This window comes from Protopterus annectens, chromosome 4.part1 (assembly GCF_019279795.1).
Source record: "Protopterus annectens isolate FY-2018-M chromosome 4.part1, PAN1.0, whole genome shotgun sequence".
Lineage (NCBI taxonomy): Eukaryota > Metazoa > Chordata > Ceratodontiformes > Protopteridae > Protopterus > Protopterus annectens.
Window position 1 is genome coordinate 892,183,495 of NC_056734.1, and position 19,704 is coordinate 892,203,198.

The 19,704-nt window shown below is 40.4% G+C and overlaps 1 protein-coding gene across 2 annotated transcripts in view; it reads right to left on the minus strand.

Annotated features, from left to right (window-relative positions):
- Positions 1 to 19,704, minus strand: part of ALG3 (ALG3 alpha-1,3- mannosyltransferase) — a 526,609-nt gene that overhangs the window by 268,077 nt on the left and 238,828 nt on the right. For both annotated transcript variants that reach the window (XM_044070631.1, XM_044070632.1), the window contains exon 5: positions 10,524 to 10,644. In XM_044070631.1, coding sequence (XP_043926566.1) covers positions 10,524 to 10,644 — 121 coding nt within the window. The remainder of the gene's footprint in view (positions 1 to 10,523; positions 10,645 to 19,704) is intronic.

Consider the following 19,704-nt stretch of genomic DNA (forward strand, 5'->3'; position numbering starts at 1 on the left):
TGTGATCATTCTACGGAATGCATTTTGCACATATGATGGTAAACCCTGTAATCATGTAATCCAAATAAAGTTTGTCACTCTGCATTACAGTTAAATAACAAAACATGAAATTTTAACCAAAGGAAATAATATTATATTACTATAATATGTGGCATGCAACATGGCAGAAAGGAAAGTGTGTCAAAAGAAAATGGCAAAGATTGATTGGTAGAAGTACTAGGAGAAAACACCACTGCAGAAAGTATAGCAAAAGATTTGTAGCTTAAAGCACCTAGTAAACACACATTGGTTCACCTGTTTAGAGAAGCTGTCATTCTGGGGCATTTCCTGAAAGGGATTTTGCTGTTGAAATCTCTGATTACCAAAACTTACCTCTTGGCTATACTATTAGGATCCACATTATCTAAAATCCATTTAAATGCCTATTTTATGTTACTAATTACAGATAATTTTACTCAATTTCAGTTGCTTTAAATGCTTTACTCCCTTGGACTCAGAAAAGTATTCACAGCTCTTGCTAACTGCCTAACATGGGTTGGTCATAAAACATAAGAGTGACAGTGAGAAAATGTAATTTAGAGACAGGTATGGCTGCAATGAGAAAGACCTCATTAGCATGTCTCTGAATCACACATTTAGCTTGTCAGACCTGACTGTGCTAGTGCTCTCCTTAGTAGCCCATGCACAGTGTTATCAAAAGACCCCCACACACACACACACACACACACACACACACACACACACACACACATTCACTCAGATACATCCACATCTACTCATGAAACAACCCCCCCCCAGAGTTGATCACACACACGGCAATGCATATCCATGTTCCCAAATGAACATTCCTACATACACACACATGCACCCATGCAAACGCACACACATACATCCAACCCCACATCTTCAGTGGGCTTAACTGCACTACACGTACTCCTGAATGGGTGACTGCCATGTTTTTATGATGGTCATTTATTCCACTTAGAGTAAAATTTTGCATAGCCAAGTGGAATCACTTGGCTAAGCAAATCAGGAGCCATAGACATTTGTGGGAGACAGCACATGGCTTACTAGCATTAGCTACTCTCTGGACTGTCAAAATATCAGACCATCCTCTTCATTAAAGCCCTGCAAGAGGAATGCCTCAGCGGTAGAGCAGGCACTGAACAGGAGCGGCTTACTCTGCAAAGCAGAAAAGGATTTTGTTATGAGCTAAGCCTGTCATATCCCAGCCAGTACTTTTTAAACCATTTTCTAAGACTTATGCAGTGGTTATCAAGCTAAAATCTAGCTCCCATATATATATATCAAGATGTCTTCTTCTTACTGTTTCAGTCACTTTGAAGCTTGCCTTACTTACATTTAAGCTACTTCATTTGGAGTATTGTCCCCCTCAGGCTTAAATGCTAAAAAGTGCATCACATTATATATCCAAATGTCAGGATCAGGTGTCCGTAAAATTAATAAGGCTGACTTATGGCCTAGATGCAGGTGAAAAGGCATTCAGGAAAAACACACCAGCTATGTGGAATAAGCTGACAGAAAAGGTCAGGAAGTGATCAAAACTTTAGATCCTTCAAAGCAAGGCAAATAGAATACTCAGATTCTATTTAGAAATGTCATTTTTTTTAGGAATAATGACTGACTACAATGGTAAAACATTTGTATATCTTATCTAATTCCAAAAATATGAAGAAAAAAAAAAACTGTTGACCTTCCATGGTTTTCAAATTGAAAAACTTTCTTTACTACTTGTTCAAGTTTATTCATATTTTTGGAATCCTAGGACAGTGTATGCTTACATGGATTTTACTCAGTTATTTGTGTACCTCTTGTACATTTTTGATCTGCGACGCTCTTTTTTATTACTGGTGTTTCTGTTCTGAATGATATGCACTACTGCTTCACCTTGATTCATTTTATGGCACAATACACGTTTCAACTTGTGATTTTGGCCCAGTTCATGCATGACATGGGGCCACAGACCATCCTACTTACTTAGTTGCAAACAAACTAATAAATAAAGCAGCAATACAAGACAAAAGCATAAAGGCTTTGAGACAAATCTAACAGACTGGCACAGCATCAAGAAGCGGCACCATCAAAATAAAAAGATTAATGTATAACAGAATAGTCAAACTCAAACAGTGGAATAGGAAATTCAGAAAAAGACCACACACCTGTGTATACTGTGCACACCAATCTGAGCAAAAACAGAAAACACAAATTATCTCAGGAACTTGACGATAAACATGCTTGCAAATTCAGATGTCAGCTAACATAGCTACTGAAGGTGCTGAAGCAGTTAAAGATAAGATGTAGATCAGAACCCATGGCCACAAAGATATATACAGTTACAAAACTAAAAAAGTGGTACAGATAACAGAATGATAAAACAGATGTCATACAAATAAAACTACAGCTTGCAAAAGACCATTTGCTGCAAGGCAAAGGTTTGTTCCCTACTCAGCCACCCTATGGGAAAAGTCCAAAGGGGACACACATAACAGACAACTTACTTGCAGAATACATTAACATATTTAAATGAATAGGCAAATTAAAGGACTAATGGGGTACATTTCCATCCTAATGACTGATTCCTTCCAGTAACTCAATGTCATGTCCCTTTCTAGTCAAGGAAAAAGAAGCTCAAGACCTTAAATAAACAAAGATGGTTCGGTAGTTCACGAATTGAAGTAATTTTGGTGTAAACATTAGTACAGTAATTGGGAAATATTTTGCAAATCAAATGCAGTTTATAGTTCAGATAATTATTAATGGCCTGCGGAAAAACAACATTCAAAATATTCATCCTAGGGACTAATGTAAATCTGAGTTGCCACAGTTTCATCACAAGGAGTGCTTTTGGAGTTACTACTGTCATTTAGCAGGTAAGTGAACTGTATGACTGGGAAACCTTTTCAGTTATGACCTGGTAAAAGAATGAAATGTGAGAATGCAGAAAATATGACAAAATGTATGAAATTATTGAACATGTTGAGCATAAATAAACAATACACAATAAGCAGTACTGGGAAGAAGCATAGCAACTACCTACACAAAAATCTTAATACCGCTCCAAAATGGATATGAGGCAGGTAAGCTGAGCTACAGGGGAATAATAAATCTGATAAGAGTAGTACAGTTAGGAGAATTTAGGTTACAAATTCAGCGCATTTGTATTCACACTGACGCTGAAGGTAAGAGTTAAGTTTTTTTGTGAAAGAACCAATGGAAGGAATATGATGTACAGTGCAGGACAGACAATTCGACATGGAAGGTACATAATGGGAGGCATCTCTATCAGCAGGAAAGTACAGTTGTGTACACTTACCATAAATGTAGATGTTCGAGTGTATTCACTGTTGCAGTCATTACATTTGGGTTATCTGCTTGCAGATAGCCCGCAGCCGGCTTGATTATCAAAGTCATGGGTCCTGTGTCGGTTGCTGCCTCTTCTTCCATGATGTCAGGTAGTCAGGGGTATAAAGCATGCAGCTGACGCCATTACATCAGCTTTTCTTGCCCCAGATGTCAGGTGCCCCCATAATGGGAAGCAATTATATATACAAGGTTACACCTCCAACAAAAAGCAAATACACCAGAAAGCTTAAATACAGTAGACAAGAAGAGAGGTATAGCCAATAGAAGTCACAGGGCTGGAGGGAGGGTAACCAGGACTGCAACAGTGAATGCACTCGAACAACTACATTTATGGTAAGTGTACACAACTGTACTATGTTCTTCGTGTTTCACTGTTGCAGTCATTACATTTGGGTAGATTCCCAATGCTAAGGAAGGGAGGAGGCAACTAGAGAGTATTAGGACCAGCTTTTAGGCCCTGCAAGACTGCAGCGGCAAAACCAGATCTGGATTTAGAAAAAATAGGCAAGTGGTAATGCTTGGTAAAGGTATGAACAGAACTCCAGGTAGCAGCTTCTAGGATGTCCCTGGTAGGAACACCTCTGAGAAAGGCTGTTGAAATAGATGCAGCCCTGGTGGAATGTGATTTTATTCCCTGTGGGGAAGGTTTTCCATGGTGCTCATAGCAGAAATTAATGCAATGGCCTATCCACTTAGAAATGGTTTGCTTTGAAATGGCCTTCCCCTCTGCCCCTGCAGCAAAGGCAACTAGCAGCTGTTCAGTTTTCCTGAGAGGCTTAGTCCTGTCCAAATAAAATCTAAGTTGTCTGTGCATGTCCAAAGAGTGCAGTATTCATTCTCCTTTGTTCTGTGGATTAGAAAAGAAGGTTGGCAAGTGAATGAATTAATTGAAGGCCACACTGGATACCACCTTGGGCATAAAGGAAGGATTGGTCCTGAGGGACACCCTGTCCTCATGGAAGATGATGAAGGGCTCCACTGCCATGAGGGCCTGTAATTCAGACACTCTTCTTGCTGAAGTGATTGCTAGAAGGAAGGCTGTTTCCCAAGAAAGGAATTTCAACTCTGCAGTTGCAGCTGGCTCAAAATGAGGTACAAAATGTGGGCTTTTCCAATACCAAGTTAAGGTCCCAGGCTGGAATAGGGGCTCTCCTGGGTGGTCTTAAATTTTTGGCCCCTCTGAGGAATTGTTGCAGCAAGGGGTGAGAGAAGAGGGGAGGCTCAGTATTATAATGTGCTGAAATGGCTGAGGTATGAATTTTAATGGAAGAGAAGGAAAGGCCCTTGTGAAGCATCTCTGTTATGTATTGAAGAATATGCGGTAAGCTGGGCACAGACTGAGTTTGGCTCCAGGAACAGTATCTTTTCCACTTTTCAACATAGGATTTTCTAGTACTAGGCCTCCTTGCCTCCAGAATGACATCCAACACTTGCTTACTGAGGGATGGTACTGGAGAGCTCAGGTAATCAGACAGGCTGCAAGGTTCAGCGTTTGAAGCTGGGGGTGCAGAATCTGGCCCTTCTGCTGGGACAGCAGGGAAAGGGTCTGAGGCAGGTGCTATGGTTCCAGAAGTGACATACTGCACAGGAGGGGGTACCAGTGTTGGCGTGGTCAGTCTGGTGCAATGAGTATTGTCCTTGGTTTGTCCTGTTTGATCTTTAGTAGAACTTTTGAGAGGAGAGGCAGAGGGGGGAAAGGCATAAACTTAGAGGCTTTCCCAGGTGAAGGACAGGGCATCCACTTTCCAAGCTTGTCTGTGGGGAGTCCTTGTGCAGAATTTGTCCAATTGGTAGTTCTGCGGGGAGGCAAACCGGTCTATTTCTGGGCTCCCCCATTTGTTTCTCAACATGTTGAATATCTTTGGTTCCAGTTTCCATTCGTGTGGGTCCATGAGATTTCTGCTTAGGTCGTCTGCCAGTGAATTTAGCTTGCCTGGCAGGAATTGAGCTTGTAGATGCACTTGGTAGCTCAAGGTTGTGTTCCACAGAGCCATGGCTAGTCTGCAGAGAGGGTAGGAGTGGGTTCCCCCCTGCTTGTTTATGTACCACATAACAGTGGTGTTGTCTGTCTTTACCAATAATTGTCCTGGAAGAATGTGGTCCTTGAAGGCTGTCAAAGAATTCTGTACTGCTAACATTTCTTTTTGACTGATATGCAGGTGCATTTGACTCGGGTTCCATTTGCCCTGAATGCACTGCCCTGCCAAGTGAGCCCCGCATGCATAGTCTGATGTATCTGTTGTTAGGGTTTGGGCGGCAGGGGGTAGAGTGAATGGCAGTCCCTTGTTGTGGTAGCAGGCCTCTGCCCACCAAAGGAACTCTGTCTTTATACAGGGAATGATAGGAATCATTGATTCCAGGTCCTGAGAATGTTGACACCATAGGCTTTTTAGATACCATTGTAGTTTTCTCATATGCAGTCTTGCATATGGAATTAGTAAGATGCAAGAGGCCATGAACCCCAGGGATTGCAGTATTTTCCTTACAGACAGCTGGGTCTTTGTGGCCAGTAGTTTGAAGTAGGCTGTCAAATAAACTTGTTTCTCTGGCGTGAGGTAGGCCATCTGGGAAGTTGTGTTCAAGCTTGCTCCCAGGAATACAATTTGTTGGCAGGGTACTAGGTGAGATTTCTTTTCGTTTATGGTGTACCCCAGTGAAGTTATCAGTTTCTTTACAAATGCCAGATGATTTAATAGTATGTCCTGACTTTCTGCCTGAATTAGACAATCGTCCAGGTATGGGTATATTTGAATATTTCTTTGCCTGCAGAATGCAATGACTGGAGCTAAGCACTTTGTGAATACCCTGGGTGCAGTAGATAAGCCAAAGGGCAGTGCAGAGAACTGACAGTGCATGTAGCCTGCTCTGAAGCATAGGTATTTTCTGCAAGATTCCCTTACTGGGATGTGCAGGTAGGCTTCCTTTAAGTCCAGTGTTGCCAACCAGGTGTTTTTGCCTAACATGGGAAGCAGGTGATGAAGAGTTAGCATTTTGAATTTTGGGATTACCAAAAAGGTATTTAGGATAGACAGGTCCAGGATAGGACACCAGGAGTTGTCTGTTCTGGGTACCAGGAAAAGTCTGGAGTAAAAACCTTGTCCCCATTCTTCTGCTGGGACAGGTTGAATAGCCCTGATACTTAGAAGAGAGAGAACCTGCTGTTGAGCCTCTGACCACTGATTTGGGGGTAGGTCTGGCCAACCGTTTGGGGTTGGTAAGGTGTGGAAGTGGAATCTGTATCTTTGGAAAACTATTTAAAACCCATTTGCCCTGGGTAATGAGTTCCCAGTTTTTTGCATGCAAGGTGATCTCTCTCCCTAAGGGAACAGGCAGTTGAGTAGGGCTTGGAATTTTTAAGGTTAAGTCATTGTGACAGTTTACCATGGGGGGGGGTGTCTTACTACTTCCAGCTTTGGAAGTGGAAGCCTCCCACTGCTTAGGTCTGTGAGTACCTTGAGACTGTAGCCCAGGTGGTCTGCTGTTCCTGGGTTTGGACTGAGAAGGCCTGGAAGAGATAGGAAAGGACCAGTTCTTAGAAGGCCAATGCCTACTAAATCTGGGAGGCTGTACTTGCAGGAAAAAATTAACAGTTTGCATAGATTTGGCTTTTTTCTCCATCATGTTAAGTACTTCTTCTGCTTTGTTGCCAAACAGGTGGTCTTGGTTTAAGGGTGCATCCAGCAATTTAGCTTTAACATGATCTGGCAAAGTTTGCTCCTTAAGCCAAGCATGCCTTCTAAGAACAGACCCAGTGACAGCAGCCCTACAAGATGCCTCTAAGTAGTCAAAACCACATTGCAAAGTATGTTTACCAACTTGTTCAGCAGAATGCATTAAATCCTGTAATTCTTTATTTTCTGTACAGTCAGGAATCAACATCAATTTCTGTTTAAGTAATCCAATAATATGCTGCTGATACTTTAACATATGAAACTGGCAGTTTAAGGCCCTAATGGCCAAAGTAGCAGAAGTGTATACCTTCTTACCCCATCTGTCCAGGGCCCTGGAATCTCCATCAGAGGGGGTAGGGTTTTTGGCAGTAGTAGCTTTAATGCCTTTGGGTCCCTGTGCAATGGTCTCTGGGTCTGCAGTAGGATTCTTAAAGAGGAACTTGTGAGAGTCAGGTACTCTGTAAATCCTGTCAGATTTTCTGGGAGCTGGAGGTAAAGTGTCTGGGGCCAGGCTAGATTCCAAGAAGGCATCATCTACAATGTCCAGTACAGGAGGGATAGCCAAAGGTCTGTGTTGAGGTAGGAGTAAGAATTCCCTAAGCCTCTTTTTGGAGTCAGAGTAATCCTGGCTTTCCCAGTAGAAATGCTCCCTAAGAGTGTGCAAAGTTTCACCAAAAGAGAAATCTTCTGGTGGGGAAGCAGAGGGAATGGAGTCCTCTGCATCAGAATCCTCGTAGGTAGATAAGGGCAAATCCTGGTCATTAGAAGAAACAGAAATTTCAGAATCTAAGAATCAGAAGGAAAATCAGTTCTAGGTCTCTTAGAGGGAGAAGGCTGGCTTCCCCTAATTAGAGTAATAAGGTCTTCAGCCATTCTTCTCATTTGTTTTTTAGGCATATGGGCCTGACCACGTGGTTTGGATGTCGGTTTTCTATGTGTGGATCGAGTTTTAGGCCTTGAAGAAGAAGATGGCGTCAGTTTGATATGCAAGTCAGTAGGCCTAAATACACCCTCAGAAGCCGGTGCCTGCAGAGCGGCTCCAGACCCATCCAAGGTAGACACATCCGCAGGTTCCACAGTTGAAGAAGCACCTTGTGGCATACAGAACTCTGAGTGGGTCTCAGTAGAGGCCTGCGAATCTGAAGTAGCGGGTTTCAGGGGCTGCAAAAGCGCCTCACTGAGTACCTGTGAACTGGCGACTAGCTTAACGGAAGCATCGTCGGCAGTTTTGGACCTATGCGCTCTGTCTCTGTCTTTATCTTTACGTTTTTTCAGAATGTCGGCAGTCGGATGGCTTACCGAAGCCATTTCTGGATAATTAAACTGAGTACCGAAATAGTTTGATGCAAAAATGAACCGATGACGAATAGTACGAGGATTGAATAAGGCACAAAACCGACAGCGAGGAACATCGTAGTCTGGGCCTAAGCAAGGAATGCAGTACGAATGAAAATCTTTATTATAACATATTTGCTTTCCACAAGTAATACAATTGTTAACTTTTACTGACATCGGTTTAGAGCAAGAAAAAGGATCCCCAACGGAGTACTTAGCTTTTTTGAAGACTTCAGTTCTGAAACTCGAAAACAAAAATTTCAGGAGTCAGCCGACTGGCACTTGTGAACTGCTTCTGCTTCGGGCACCGCACAGCAAGAAAGACTTGGGTAATGGCAACGGCTGCTTGCTTTATACCCCCGACTACCTGACGTCATGGAAGAAGAGACAGCAACCGATGCAGGACCCAAGACTTTGATAATCAGGCCGGCTGAGGGCTACCTGCAAGCAGATAACCCAAATGTAATAACTGCAACAATGAAACACAAAGAACATCAAGGGAACAACAAAGAGAGACAAATGTAATAGCAGAGGAAACAAAAGATCTGACAGGACAGAGAAGTTGTGGGTGAGGCGAACTTAGAGATGGCATTGCAATTTTGATGTAAAAATAACAGACTTTCAAAATGATGTGAGAACATTTTCAACAAAGTAAATGCATATTTGTAAGTCTGACAGTCAGAGAAGCTTTTCAATAAATAGTTCAGTACATTTATTCACTCAAACATTATATAAATTGCTCAATTCCTACCTTCCTTTAAATGAAGAAGAAGAAAGAAAATGCATATGTAATGTACAACACATGAATGAGACAAATGTTAATAAGGTTTGTTTTCTATCAACATAAGTGTGTCCATGTCTTAAGTGATAACTTAATAATGGTGTAAAAAAAAGTTCAGTACATATCATGGAGTCAAGGTAATTAAGTCTGTCATCCCTTTATGCATGTTAATATTAAAAGATAATTTCAAAGTCACTGTGAAGAATATCATTCGTAGAAAAACTGAGAAACACCCATAACAAAACTTAAGAGGCCATGTTCCATAGGTACTACTCTAAAACTCTGTTCTCAAATCAGCAGAACACTAACAACTACAACTTTGTCTTTCAGAGGAATGAAAAGAGTCTCTAGACCAGGATATAGTAGCATATTTGTGCAAGGTAAGTTCCAGGTTAAGGCAGTGATGGATGGATCTGAGCTGAGAGGGTCAGAAGGATATGTGGAAGACATTGATGGACTGGTTTTGTATGTTTAAGGAAAATAACTTTTTGGACCCACACCAATGCCATTCAACTATTTAGATTTTTTACAACTGCTGTAGAATTCAAATGCAGTGCTGTTTAGCAGGGCAGCATACACTGGAGCTGTTACGCTATCATTATTTAAGTCAGAAATTAAACATGAAGAATGAACTTCTAGGGTTTTGTAATCATTTAGCTTTAAAACTATGAACAGAACACAGTTTATATTTTGTTTTAAAATGTATCGCCTTGTTAAAAATCAGCAAAGACATACTAATAAAGTTTTGGTTGTAGTAAGATTTATGGTATTAATGAGTATTCAGAGACAGAGAGTCTCATCTCAATAAATGAAAAACCAAGGTGGCTGACTTTATACAAAGACACCAAAGTAATGTATTGCTCATGCTTTACTAGAATTTAAAGGCAGGGAATGTAAATGGTCATTAGTGGTAAGATAATTTCATCATTTTCCTTCATCACATCACCGTTTGTTTAACATCTGCTTTGATCTTACAATCCACAGCATAGGATGTGGAAGAGTTTAAGACAAAGTGCTGTTGTGCCAACACAGATCAAAAAAATGTATGTGCTTATGTATATACACACACGACTAGCATCCCATGCATTGACTATCACTTCACATTTTCTCGAAATACAGAACAAACTGCCATCTCTTTGCATACTGTTGTCTTCTCATATCATCAAACTACACCGGTACTGTGACTAATTCTCTCGCATCTTGTCTTTTTGCATTTTGCTATAAGCAATAAACCTCTAAAGATGGAATCTGCCAAACATATTGCCAGTCTCACTTTGCAATAATTTTCGAAACTCACATCTTCACTTGTGAGTGCAGAAAGTGGTAACTTTGATTAATTAAAAGATTATTACCTGCACAACTGCACAGATTGTAAGCTTAGGAATTGTCTTCATCAATCCAAACTCCCAGAGGAGAAGAAAAAGGAGGCCTGGTGCAAACAGCAATATGTTCATCTTCACAGCAACTGCTAAACTGTCCATGAAAGAAAGGAGAAGTATGGTGAGATGGTAGGGAAAAAAGTTTTAATGACGCATTCATTTATGAAAACACCAGGATGTACAACAAGGCACATTTTATTTTCATAAGTAGTCCAATCAGAGCAGTTATGTTAAATATAATCATCTATTTAAACCTTACGGTCATACAATCTTTTTAAAAGGCCTTAAAGTTAACTGTAGTTACCAAACATAATTGCAAACTGGAAGAATATTGCATTCAGCTTCAATAGATCTTTCGCCACACAATTTCTTACTTTAGAAAGCTGGTGTTGAACTTATAACAGTATGTTTTCTGTTTAAGATTTAGAAGCAGAAACCATTAATAAAAAGCAGTTAAATGCATACTTATATCAATAGACACTGACCATTAACCCGTTAACACAACTGCTCTAAAAAGATGCCTGTAAAATGAAAGACAACACTGAAGTGCCACAGTTTATGATATTTAACATGCAATCCAGGTGACCATTAATGAGCCTAGCCCATAAATAAGTGCCCAGAAGCAGTGTCTGGTTAAGTGACTTGCTCAATGTCACCCTGTAGGCAAAAGAAGGCTGAGGGAATCAAACCATCTACCACAGGAAGTTGCTCATTAACAGCTCACAACTTTAGTGAACTTCACCAACTGCAAGTGGTAGAACACATTGATCCTTGTGAACCATTTACAGGTTCAGCCTAAGAGCAACAAAAGAAAAATGCATTGACATGTACAGCAACTTACACCAAAGAAATAAAGGATGAATTCATACATACAGACTGAGAAGTAGATAAGCATATGATAGTATAAATATAAAATATGGTACAATCAAATGTGTGATGGAAAATGGATATGGAAGACGTTATATAAATAGGGTGAACTGTGGCTAGAAGAGTAACAGTAAACAATGCATTCAGACAGCCATCTTAAAAATGCATTTTTTGTTAAACTTTTTTGGCCCAGTTTGTTAGGTGCAAAGGAGATAAAAATCTAGTTATCTTTCTTTAGATCCTTGGTTGATCCATGCAGTATCTGAAGTTGGCTGTGAGCAATCCAAACATTCCATCCATCCTCTTCCCCTTTTTCCCATTTTTTGTACATGGGGTCGGGATGTCACTTCAACACTGACAATTATCTCAAGCTTAGGTTTACACCACCGGGCGGCTAGCCCTGCCACGGCATGAGCAATCCAAACAATGGAGGCTGTATTTGCCTTTTTTTTCAAAATTGAGGAAAGAACATTTGAAAATATTTTAGGTATAAAAGCTATGTCAATTCTTAAATACTGTCCTTAAGGAAGAAACACTGTCCTTATGAAAGATTACTTATGGAGGTATGCCTGACATGACCCACAGTTCAGATATTCTTCTGGTTGAAGCATTGGTCATTGACAGCAATGTTTTCCGAGTCAGATGCTTTAGTTGTAGTCTTGCCACTGGTTTAAACGGGGGTCCAATAATTTTTTTCCATAATAAAAGTCAGGTCCCATGGGATAGTCAGGCTCTTGATGGGCAGTCTCAGCAGGAATGCTCTCCTTAAGAAGGTCTTGCTAATGAGGTGTGTATGAATCCCTGGTGGAAGTCAGGAACAGTAGAGAGAGATGAATCTTCACTATAGAGAAACTGGAGGCCTTATTAAAGTTTTCAGCTAAGGTGTGGAATAAACAGGAATAGATACTGTAAAGTTATCTAGAACTTGCCCATGTGGTGAAATTTAGCCACTTGCCTTTGTAAAGTTTTCTAGTAGAGGGATTCTGTGTTGTGATAAGGATCTTGACCACTCTCCAGGGATAGGATGGATCCCTGGCCATTAACGGAAGTGGAGAAACCAAGTGGTTAACTTGAGGGCTTGAGGTTCTGGATGAAGTTTACCAGACAAACAAGACAGAAGTCTACTTAAGAGGAGAGGCCAAAAAAAGGGGAAATCAGACCTGCTGCAGTTAAAAATCGTTCTGTGAGGAAGACTTTGTTCTTATACAGTATCAGTTTCTGAATGAAGTTTATTATTAAAGGGACCAGAGGAATAACAAATGGAGGTCCTGGGGCCACTTGTGAATAGTGTGTTCCTGGGTCTTTGTTGAGGGATCAGGGAAAATAAATTGCTGTACTTAGTTTTGCCTGGGAACATAAAAAGTTTGCAAACAGGCTTGCCCCAGCAACAAAAATAAATAAATAATTCATGATCACTGTGGGCATATTTAGAGACTATTCATGAGGCATTAAGAGACATTTGCTCAGCCTATTCACTAATGAATTAGTTTGATCCAGGATGTCCACTGCAATAAGAAAGTGCTGTGAATTGACTACCATGTCCATACCATCACAGCCTCATGACAGTGTGTGTAACAGCTGGTTCTTCCCTGTTTGTTGATGTACCACAATGCTCACATACTGTCCGATTTTGTGGTAATTTCATCTTATGAAAGCAGGTCCTTGGAAATTTGCAATGCTAGGACAGCCCTCATCTCCAAGATAAACATATATAAGGTAAACATATGCAAGTTGGCCTCCCATTGCATCCAAATCTATTTGACCATCTGTCACTGACAATGCCCCACCAGCACAGAGAAGATAGGTCTATAGTGACTGAACCAAATGGAAAAGCTGCAGAGAAGCCCTTGCTTGATAAAGTTAAAGTATTGGAGACACCACTGAAAATGTGTGTGGTAAGCCTTGGATATTCAAATACAAACAACCAAACCAAAATCCACCTCCAGAGGAAGCTTTAATAGGCAAAAATAGTAAAATGAAAAAAAGGCTTCCACCACAACGAAAAGTTCACTGAGAAATTCTGTTAAAATGTAGGCTTTAATAAAACAAAGAAATAAAAAGCACAAATTGTGTTGTTCAATTTGCAGGTCAAACAGGATAAGCGCTTTCAGTTAAAAAACCTTCAGATCCTAGTGTGTAGACCTGACTTACTGCTGTTAAATAAAGACCCTTAATTGCTCAACCAATCACATACAGCAATCAGATGCACATATGGATATTCAAATAGGTTATTTTGTTGGTCCTGCAGCTGAGACCATTCTACCTTTATGGTAAAATGTAGGATTTTTAAGTAATATTCTGGCCAGATGCAGCATAATGATACTTACCACACTGAGTCCTAGAACCCTTAACATAATGGCCACTGGCAGGGTCTGGCTTTCTGGAAGAAGGTTGAACTGGATAAATCCTTTCTGGAAAAAGGCTGCCTATTTTCAATGTTTTGTCTAACAAACAGCCTGCAGATGTTAAGTATCTATGCTGGTTCCATTTGTTACTTCCCATGTTGACTGCAGTTCCCAAGAAAAGATATAGTGAGAGAAAATAATCTCTTGCTCACAGTAGTGGCTAAGAGCCAGTTGTTAAGTTAAGAGAAAACTCTTTCTCCTAGTAGTCTCAAATTAGCTGCTACCACTGCTATACATTTGAAAATTCCTAGATGCCAGATGTTTGAGGTCATGAAAGACTTTTTGCTACTAGGTTCTGCTGGGACAGCGAAGGATGACTTAAGGCCTCAAACTGAATCTATAAGCAGGTGAAGCTTGATGTGTAAACAGGCTTCCTGGATGTCCAATGAACGGAAACAGCCTCCTACTTAAAGGCAAGGAAGGACTGACTGTTCCATGGCCATACAAAACTTGGTTTTCCTAATATACATTCAGGCCACTGAGCTCCATTACTGGCCTGAGGTATTTTGCCTTTCTTAGAAAACTAACATGTTCAATACCTCTTAAGTTTTAATGCCTTCCTCTGATGGGGTGTCTGGCAGTAGAACAGCAGCAGACTTTGGAATTTCTGAAAAGGATGTAGAATACACTCCAGATATAAACCTCCAGACCCACTGCCCTGATATTCAGGGATATGCAACTCCCAAATGACACCAGAGTTGGACAGTCAAGCCTTCAAAGCATGTCCCCTCATGGACATGTCTACCCCAGCGACTCTCACTTCTCCATCCACTGTGTTGTGTAGTAGCCTCATACACAGTGATGTAATAGTATTCATAGTTGCCACCTGTAATGCCACCTCACAACATAGGACAGTGTGCAGAAATTTTTTTCATTGCTTTTAGTGTGTTCTCTGTCAGCTCCCACTGAAATCTTGTCATGAGTGTCAATAGATAAGAGCTCCAATGGAGAAGAGACTTGATGCATAGACTCGGGTTCTTAAATGACCCATCACTCTGAATTAAGTTCCTTATTATTACTAAAGGAATGGTTTGCGGAGGTATGTTCTGAAAGTATTCTTTTTGTGGCTGCCACAGCAACAATATATTCAGTAAGGAACCATTTACTTCACTAGGGTCTGTTCCTGGGATGGGGGGATAAAGTATTTTTTCTGGCTTCTGGGTAAATGGTTTAACCACGTCTGGCCCTCATCACCTTCTCTACCAACAAAGTCAAACTTCCTGTCATGAGCAAGGACCACCCAGACTATAGATAAGGCAAACTGGAAAACTTCTTTAATGATCTCTTCCTATCCTCTCTACCTTATTGTTTCAAGAATTTCTCACAATTACATCCTTCTAGACAGGACTGTGAGGAATCCTCCCCATCAATGACATCTGTGTCTGGAGTAGGAGAGGAAAGTCCTACCCTTTTTGGTTGGGAGATACCAATGGGTGAAGCAGGAACTGGTATAGCTGGAGCCCTGATGGGAGTGACCAGCCTTCTAGGAACTTTAGGAGTAGAATGCCTATGTCCCTGACTTTAGCCTCCCCCAGTTTCCCCTTTTCCTTCCTTTTCTCTTCTTTCCTGCTGATGTTGTTACATTCGTCTGGGAGAAATCTTTTTAAGAAGACGTTTGTTGAACCACTCTTGCAAAGTGCAAGAGCCAAACATTTTACATAGTTCACATTCTGCTGATAAGTGATCCATCCCAGACACAAAACACTGCCCTGGGGAAATCCGGCACATTTTTTGAACCTGGAGGTTTTATCTTTATCTATTTTAGCTAAAATACAGCAATAACAGCAAACAAAACCTAAACAAATTAGTATAGCAGCATCTACTGCAATGGAACTACTAGTAAAGATACGTCAACACTAAGCCAATAACAAAAGATTAAATCCAAGCTAGTAAAACGTCAACAATACTAAGCCCTTAAAAGTACCTAATGGAAGGGAAAATAAGGAATGGAAACCCAGTACCCAAGAGCAGTGGAATGGTGTAACACAAAAATCTAGGCCTAAGGAGAGTGCAAGTGGAAAAAGTTTACTAAAGTTGGAAAAGGGTGAGAAATTATATAACACTGGCAGGTAAAGTAAGCGACTATACTAAAACTGAAAAACTGTGAGGGAAAAGAAACATTTAGCTCCACAAAATCCAGTGAAAAGTTCTCTCATACTTGAAACTCTTGAGCAGTAGAAAGGTCTGTCCTGAAGCTAAAAGTGGTAAATGAGACTTGGAGAATGGGGCCAGAAGAGTTGCATTATGGGAGTTAGGGGAGGAGCTCAAGCTCAGCACAGCTTTAAAATGATGCTGGAAGAGGACTGCTTGCAGTGACCAGTCCCTTATTTGTAGTGTATGGACTAGATCATGATAAACTGCATAACGTAACCAACTACACTGCTGTTCCATATTGTGCTGTGCTTATGTCCAAGTGTGACTAAGGTCATAACCAACAGTAAAGCTGTGCAAGTAGGCTTACCATAATAGTAGCTATTCTAATAGCCTTAGCTATCTGGGCTACAGCCTGTCAAAGATATGACTAACCCACCAACTTTTAAAGGCTTAAAAGGCACCTTATTCTCAATTTAACTGTCAAGAGCTGAAGCAGAGCTCCATATAAAAGATAGTTAGCATGCCAAAAGATTCACAGCATTCAAGAAGGAAGGCAACATCCCTGAACATAAAAATACTATGAAAAGCAAATCAAAAGTATATACCAAAGTGTATATGCCCCCCCCCCAGCAATATATGACAACAGCCAAAGAAAGTAGCCTGAAGAGAAGGGATGGCTACTGCAACAGATCTATTTGAACATCTATCATTATGGTATGTACTACATATTCAACATTATATCGCTCTTGCAGTAGCCTAAGCTATTTGGCTTACCATAGCTAAGACACAAAAAAGGAAGAAAAAATTAAGAATCCAGGAGTCCCTGGAGAACGGCCCTATCCTGATCTCAACCAGGAAAAGGAACCCAGTTTATGTTTTATAAAGTTATAAAGCTGCTGTCTCTAGAATATTTCTACAGTTCACCCATTTCCTGAAAGCCACAGAAGTAGCCAAAGCCCTGGTAAAATGGGCCCTAACTTGCCTGGAAGTGGCTTGGTATGGTGAGAACAGCAAAAAGCAATGGCATGGTGGTGTGTCCTGGCCATGCTTAGGCTGCCTGCTAGAAAGATTTGCTCTGACAGAATGTATGAAGACTGAACAGTCAATCTGAGCTGTGCTGCCATTTCCTAGGCTATTCATAACAAGTCTACAAATGGGGTAAAATCTGTTACCCCGTTTGTTTATATACCAGATCACTGTGGTGTTTTCTGTGAAATCTTACAGAGGTTCTGGAGACCAGAGTTAATTTACGCTTTCAAAGAATTTATTACTGCCATCATCTCTCTGACATTTATGTGCTTTTGTCTGTACTGTCTGTTCCACATACCTTGCATTTTCCTTCCCTTTGGACACAGTTCCCCAAGCCAGGTCTGAAGCATTCATTGTGACTAACTGAAGAGGAAGAGGATTGGAGAATGGGAGATCTGGATTACAATGGAATTGCCGTACTCACAATAGAACCACCTTACAAATCCAGGAATTGGGAATCGAAAACAAAGGGTGCAGAGATACTGAGTCCAGACTGATATGAGGTACCACTGAATTTTTCTCATGTGAAGTCAGGCCAAGGGAATCATAATAATCAAATGGAAAAACTTTTTAACATCTCTCCTTAGTTTGGAGAAAGAAGGGCTAATCCAAGGGCAGAATCAAACAGATATCTCAGGAAAAGCATTATGTGACAAGGGAGGAAAGAAGATTTCTGTAAGTTTATTTAAAAGCCCAGACTGAGTACAAGATTGTGAATAGTTACTAAAGGCTCTTGACAACTAGAAAAAGAGTTTGCAAATATTAGACAATCATTGAAATATGCAAAAATATGAATGCCTTGAAGTCTGCAATAAGCAATTACTGGAGCAAGACACATTGTAAATATCCTTGGAATAGTAAACCAAAGGTAAGACAGAGAACTGATAATGTAAGCCAGATCTAGAAAATCAAAGAAGCATCTGAAATGTTTGCCAGTGGGAGTGTGATGGATCTTTTAAGTCTAGCTTTACTATATAAGCTAATAAAGGGACAAGAGGTACAAGAGTCTACGAAAGTAATGTTTTGAATTTGTAGACCTTATCAAAAAAGATCAAGAAAGTGGAGGTTTACTGACTATGGAGGTATCCTCAGGAAAGTAGGGAGGGACTCCCATTGCCAACTGTAGCCCAAGTGTACTGTCAAATGACGATTAGAAACCATTAAATTGAAACAATCTGGTACCACAAAAGAAGAAGCAGACTCAGACAAATGAGAAGGAGATACTCCCAATGTTGGGCAAGGGACGGGGGAGCTGAACACACAAACAGTCATTTTGACTTTTTGGACTATCCTTGAATCCAGACGTTCCTGAAGAAATGTCCCCATCCTGATCTCAACCAGGAAAAGGAATCCAGTTTATAATATTTTGTAACATTATGAACAGGACCAAGCTGCTGCCTCTAAAATATTTTTAGAGTACATCCACTTACAGAAAGCCACAGAGCTTTCTTTTTGGATCCTTCTTGCCATTGATTCATTTGCTTTCTGAAAAAAGGGAGTTGAGGTGGAAAGAAAATTTGTATTTGCATTAAAAAAAGGAAGGTTGGATGATTTGGGTTAGCCCCTGCAACAACTTTCCCTTCTCAACAAACCTCTTAAGCATTTCAGCTGCAGAAGGGCCAAAAAGAACTATGTCCACCAGAGAATTTAACATTTCAATTTTGACATTTTCAGGAAGATTTTGAGTATACAGTCAAACAAATCTTCTCATGACTGACCCAGAAGCAGCAGCCATGGAGGCAGTACGGGCAGCCTCATAACACTTTAATGCATTCTTAATTACACGAGAAACAGAAACAAAGGAATTTTTTATCTCAAAAGAGGGAAAGTTAATAGTTTACTACTGTTTTTTGAGAACTTCAAAAGGTTAATACTTTAACACGGGAGCTTGGAAGTTTAGAATTCTGAAAGTTAAAGCGGCAGAGGAATAAACTTTCTTCAAAATTTTCTCAAAAGGTTTCCCACCCTTGTCAGACAGAAATGGATAAGCATTAGCCATGTCTAGTAGAAGCAGTTTGAATAGGGAAATCACTGCAGTGTCTGCTTTTGGTTAGAAAATAAACACTTGTGAGTCTGAGGTACCTAGTCTAACATATCAGAATTATTAGGCTGCCTGAAATGAATTTCCCATGGTGGAAATAACAAAAAACAATAGCTGATGACAGCCACCTGGAAAGTGTGTGTTTAGACATTGGGTGTCCTTTTTTGCCCCTTAATAAGAAATAAATAGCTGATCAACTTTTCTAAAGAGACATTCTGTCAAGATTTAATCTGAGCTGCCTATGCATGCCCAGAGTATGCAAAAATCTGTTCTCCCTGGTTTTCAGAATCTGGGTAAAACTGACAGACTGATGCTTTCTTGCAGATGCCAGAGTTAAGATGAGTACAGTTTTCCAAGTCAAGAACCTTAGTCAGCTTTGATGGGGAGGTTCGGAAGGTGAAATAGTCAATGTCTCCAGCACATAGTTAAGCTCCAACTTACTTAGAAGGCTAAATCATCTAAATAAGGAAAGAGGTGAATGTCATTTGGTCTGCAATAATCTAGGACTGGGGCTACACATTTTGTGAATACCCTTGGAGAGGTAGATAAACCACAGATAATGCAGGGAACTAATAATGTGACCCAGAAACACAGTGCCTTACAATGTTCCTGAAGCCTCCTGAATTACCAAGTATCTGATGAGAGGAATGAGAGGTAACAGGTTATGCAAGGAATTCATTTTGAACTCGGGAACGCTTATGTAGACATTTAGAAATGA